This window comes from Oncorhynchus masou, chromosome 15 (genome assembly GCF_036934945.1).
Source record: "Oncorhynchus masou masou isolate Uvic2021 chromosome 15, UVic_Omas_1.1, whole genome shotgun sequence".
In the NCBI taxonomy this organism is placed as follows: Eukaryota; Metazoa; Chordata; class Actinopteri; order Salmoniformes; family Salmonidae; genus Oncorhynchus; species Oncorhynchus masou.
This window is the reverse complement of record NC_088226.1, coordinates 19,636,016-19,641,811: the sequence shown is the minus strand read 5'-3', so window position 1 is coordinate 19,641,811 and position 5,796 is coordinate 19,636,016. Positions and strand designations below refer to the sequence as shown.

General features: G+C 39.7%; 1 protein-coding gene across 1 annotated transcript; it reads right to left on the bottom strand.

Annotated features, from left to right (window-relative positions):
- Positions 1 to 2,203: 2,203 nt before the first annotated feature.
- LOC135555031 (interferon a3-like) lies at positions 2,204 to 3,335 on the bottom strand. The gene is made up of 5 exons (XM_064987402.1): positions 3,186 to 3,335; positions 2,956 to 3,027; positions 2,646 to 2,795; positions 2,408 to 2,506; positions 2,204 to 2,293 (listed from the first exon to the last, which is right to left on the bottom strand). The coding sequence occupies exons 1-5, from the start codon at positions 3,333 to 3,335 to the stop codon at positions 2,204 to 2,206; spliced, it is 561 nt and encodes a 186-aa protein (XP_064843474.1).
- Between the last annotated feature and the right edge of the window lie 2,461 nt (positions 3,336 to 5,796).

Genomic DNA, 5,796 nt, shown 5'->3' with positions numbered 1-5,796 from the left:
CTTACGACCGGAAATATCTACTGGACATCAGAACAGCGATTACTCACAACGAACTGGAAGAAGCTTTTTTCTTTAACAAATCTGACGAGAAAGACATACTGATTTCCCAGGAACTCATCACTAAGATAAGGACCCTGAGACTAAACATCTCCCTCCGCAACTGGATCCTAGACTTCCTGATGGACCGCCCCCAGGTGGTAAGGGTAGGCAACAAAACATCTGTCACGCTGATCCTCAACACTACTCCCTGTTCACCCAATAACTGCGTGGCCAAAAACCATCATTAAGTTTACTGACGACACAAAGTGGTTGGCCTGATCACCCACAACGACCATACAGCCTATAAGGAGGAGGTCAGAGAACTGGCATTGTGGTGCCAAGACAACAACCTCTCCCTCAATGTGAGCAATACAAAGGGCTGATCGTGGAGTACAGGAAAAGGCGGGCTGTCACGACTTCCACCGAAGTCGGCCCCTCTCCTTGTTCGGGTGGTGTTCGGCGGTCGACGTCACCTGCTTTCTAGTTACCACCGATCGATCCAGGTTTCATTTTCGTTTTGTTTTGTCTGTATTATACACACCTGGTGACTTGCTCAAACCTGTGTCCTGCGCCTGACTCCGCTACATCTCTGCACCCAATCGCTGACACTGGGCCAAACAGGCCCCCATTAACATATATGGTGCTGTATTGGAGCGGGTCGAGAGTTTCAAATTCCTTGGTGTCCAGATCACCAAAAAACTATCATGGTTCAAACACACAAAAACAGTCGTGAAGAGGGCACGACAAAACCTTTTCTCCCTAAGGAGACTGAAAGGATTTGGCATGTGTCCCCAGATCCTCAATCATTTCTACAGCTGCGCTATCGAGAGCATTCTGACCGGTTGCATCACCGCCTGGTATGGCAACTGGTCTTTATATAACCGTAAGACGCTACAGAAGGTAGTTGGTACGGCCCAGAACATCACTGGGGCAAAGCTTTCTGCCTTTCGAGAACTATATAATAATAGACAGTATCAGAGGAAAGCTTATGAAATTGTCCGAGACTCCAGTCATCGACTGTTTTCACTGCTACCGCACGGCAAGCGGTACCAGAGCGCCAAGTCTAGGACCAAAAGGCTCCTTAACAGCTTTTACCCCCAAGCCATGAGACTGCTGAACAATTAATCAAATGGCCAACACATTGACACCCACTCCTCCATTTGTTTTGTACACTGCTGCTGCTCGCTGATTAATATCTATGCATAGTCACTTCACCCCTACCTACATGTACAAATTACTTCAACTAACCTGTACCCCTGGCAAACTGACTCAGAACCGGTACCCCCTGTAAATTTCCTAGTTATTGTTATTTTATTGTGTCGCTTTGAATTACTTGTTACATGTTTATTTGGTAAATATTTTCTTAACTCTTCTTGAACTGCACTGTTGGTTAAGGACTTGTAAGTAAGCATTTCACGGTAAGGTCAACACTTGTTGTATTCGGTGCATGTGACAAATAAAGTTTGATTTGATTTGAAATATCATACCACATCTCCAAAAAAATGCAAACCTCAGCAGTTACTGTGATGCTGTTAGCATGTCTTGGGGGTATGATATTTGTGCGTCTTTATTAACTTTCTCACTAATCATTATTCACGATTCATTCAGGATTGCTGTAATCATGTCAGATCCTGTCTGTTTGTTTGCCATGGTGCTGAAATGTCTTCTTATCTTGCCTCCACTGTGGACGCATTTAAAGGGTTTCCCAGCCGTTCTGCACGGGTTGTGTGATATCATCAGTCTTCAAGTTTTAAGACACAACAACACTGTGTGACATTATCAGGCCTATCTAAGGACCTTTTTATTAGGCCCATATGTAAATATGTTAGATTAAAAATATATCTCAGCTGTTAGAGGTCACATTAGTTTATTTCAAATGTATTTAATCGTTACAATAACGAACGTTTCCAGTATTGTTGCAATAATAAATACAGTATGCAATGGTCTTCATAAATACAAAAATCAATGCATGAAAACGTTGTTACATTTTCTATAGCCTAAAAATGCCTGGCACATAATACATTATTCAGTATAAAATGTGTTTTACTTCGCAGAGTTGTGAATTCACATAATAAATAAATAAAACATATATAAAAATAACCGTGTAAATAAATAGTTGAAAAAATAGAAGTATAAATAAATAATCTCTACACACACATGAGGCTCATTGGTTAGTCAATATTATTGTGACTAGTCTTAGCATGTGTGCCAGCACCACTTTCCTTATGCCTTCCCAGCCGCTTGCGCTGTATTCCTGCATGAACGAAACACACATGTAATATTTTAGAATAGACACATGTTGTGTCATCACATATGAATATATACTTATTTGGTGAATGCACTCTCTTGGTAAGATAAATTGACATACCTCGCGTTTCAAGTAATTCTTCAGGAATTTGAAGTGAAGGCCCATATTTTTGTTCACTCCTTTGTCAGATTTTGGTAGTGTAGCTTTTATAGCCATTACCTGTTGGAACAAAATATAAGTCATTCATGTTATGTTATGATTCGTTTAAATCACATTATATGGCAATCTTAAAAATATAGGATAATGTTTGCCTTTTTGCATTAATGTTAATAGAAAATCACAAATCACATAGACTTACACATTGGTCCAGCTCCGAGGTCTGGCGATGCAGGTCAATCATAAACTCGTCAACTACTTTCTGGTCCCAGAAAGAATCATAGTTACCACTTCTGTACAATTTCTCTATAGCGTTCAGAGTTTGCGAAATGAAGACAATCTTGTCGTCATCCTAGAAGAAGAGTGATTGGTATTAGTACATGCCTTATGAATATCAGAAAAGTATAGCAAATGTTGCATATTAGTTAATACCTAATTATATGGCCTACACTATGAGAAAAAACGTTGAACCAAAACCCTTTTAAATAGTGTAGGCTATGCATATGTCTTACCTTGAAATGATCGACATGTCTGTATTCCTCGTAAGGGAAAGTGATCTGAGGTTCTCGAGAGACCACATGACCCTGAGATGCCAAAAAATAAAAACAAACGATTCCAATATTACTACTGTATACATAAACGAGTAACTGAATCAAATGAAACACAGCAGCACATTACATGTTAAACAGATGACAACTGCTCAATGACCAGGAACAAGTTAATAAACATTACAGTATCCTACCATTTCCCGAAGCACCGTTATGGTGTTGTTGCTGAACACTTGGAACATGCTCCGAGACGGAGGAAGTGTCCTCATCCAAGTGCATCCGAAGGTTTTATGCCAGGTGCAAATCGTCAGGATCAAGCACATCCAAAAGCTTATTGAACCCATTTTATCGTAGGTCTACTGTACTTCGCTGTCTGTTCGCTATCAACCGAGGTGCAAAATTAGCCAGACTTCCGAAAGACAGCCTGTACTTTGTATAATTACAGGAAAAAATAGGTTTTCCTCAAAGGACAAAGGGATAAAGTGTTCTTCCTGATCGATCCTCTTCTCGAAATCCAGAGTTCTGTCATGCTGCAATCTGTGTCGATATTTTATACAAAGATTTTGAAAGGTGTTCCGAAAGTGAAAGGTGGAAGTCCCGGTAGACAGGCGCTTTCATACCTGACAGTATATTTTTCGGCCTGGAGACAACGCACAGATAGGACAGGTGCATCCCTCGAAGACTTGTTCAATTCTTGACTGATTTGTTATTTTATTTTGAAATATTGGATTACCAACCAGGAACATGTTTTAGATTTTTTTAAATTACGTGTGAATCCTTTTTAGTCAGACGACAGCGTAAATGAATATGCATTTATTTGCAAACATTTCGTTGTCCTTTCACTTCGGAAACAATTGCGTTTAAATCTCGTCTTCGCAAACGCATCACCTTTTCATTTACACATGGAAACTATGGTATCCAACTACGTTGGGACCACTTGTTTAAAGGGTAAATGTGGTTTCCGGACCTCAACTTCCTTTTTAAAGATACAGATCAACGTTGTATGGGTTATATCAACTACACACTCAACATCACTATATTTCGTTTTAGAAACGGGTTTTAGTGGTCTCATTTAATTTCGTAGACCAGCTCCTTTCTGCACCCGGTTTTCAGAATAAGACACTGGTAGCCTATGCAGTGCACAGGCAGTATAGACCTTGGCCTTACCCCTTAACTTGGCATTAGTGCTTAAATTGGAGTCTATATTTCGGGTGCTTTTGAATCTGGGCCTACACGCACTTGTGAGTAAAATATGTCTATCACGTAGATCATTTGTCAAAGGATTCCGTATTCGTGTGTTTTATTGGACTTTTATCCAGATATGTGAGTTGATGTTACCTCTGCATCTATTATCTTTCCACTGTAGAGACTGAAGAGTAACAGCACGGTTAGCGATTGCTATATTCCATTGAACTAACATTCAGAATGTGGAGTTATAATTATGTTGCATGATATCCAGTAAATATGTACTTGCTAGAAGTCATAACTATCCGAATCAACAATGTTTTACAGTGATATGATGATGTCTGAAAGGGCGGGAAAGTATGGCTGGAATTCAGAGTATTGTAAAGAGGTTTATTGTTTTTCATTGAAGATGATGTTGATATGCAATTGTTAGTAGGAATAACATGGGTCATATATTGGGACATAGGTCATATATTGTCGAGCAAGAAGGTCTTGGAGCTCCCTAAGATTGATGTAATTCCATTTCACAAGAGTTATGTTTTGTTGGAAGAGCTTGCTGGCTAGTTGAAACGCAAGTCTCAGTGTCCAAACCTTTCCCCCTCCTGTAATCAGAAGAACACTTAGTGTAACCATGCGATTGAACTTGACTAATACAGAAATTGTAGACACTCATGATCTCCTGAGCATCACCTCTTTTGAAAGCGTTGGACTTTGGACCATTATCATTTCCACCTCTGGGATACAGCCTCTTGGTCTCCTCTCCTATACCACACACATAATACACATATCTCAATAAAATAACTAAATATTTGAATGAATTAAGCTCCAATAATCAATTTTCATCTAGAATAAATAAATTGTGATATCACAGTATGCTAAAGCCTATATTCAGAGCCATATTTCTAAATATGTCTGCCTATAAGGTCAATTTGTAACAGGTTACATAAATTGACCTACCATGGAAAGATCATTGAGGGTCTGGCGAGTTTGATGAAGATAATGCATTTGCTCTTTTTGGTCACTGCATTTAGCATAAACAACTGGGTAAAGAACAATTACACACAGAAGATGTACCACAAAGGAGACATTAAGAGTGGCCATGTGTCCGGTGAGTTGTGTCACGCCCTGGCCTAAGTATTCTGTGTTTTCGTTAGTATTTTGGTGAGGCCAGGGTGTGACATGGGGATTTATGTGGTTTGTTTTGTCTGGGGTTGTTTGTATGAATGGTATTGTGGTTAGAGTAGTACTCTAGGTAAGTCTATGGTTGCCTAGAGTAGTTCTCAATCAGAGGCAGGTGTTTATCGTTGTCTCTGATTGGGAACCATATTTAGGCAGCCATATTCTTTAGGTCTCTTGTGGGTGATTGTTCCTGTCTTTGTGTTTGTGGCACCGGATAGGACTGTTTTGGGTTTTTCACGTTTCTTGTTTTGTAGATTGTTGTATTTTCATCTTTATTAAAGATGTACAAAACTAACCACGCTGCATTTTGGTCCGCCTCTCTTTCACCAGAAGAAAACCGTTACAAGTTGATAAATCCCTGAACACTACTTCTAAACGGTCGGCTACCTACCCTACCTTCATAGCCTCCCTCATTGATATGCCATGGATGAGGTAATTTGT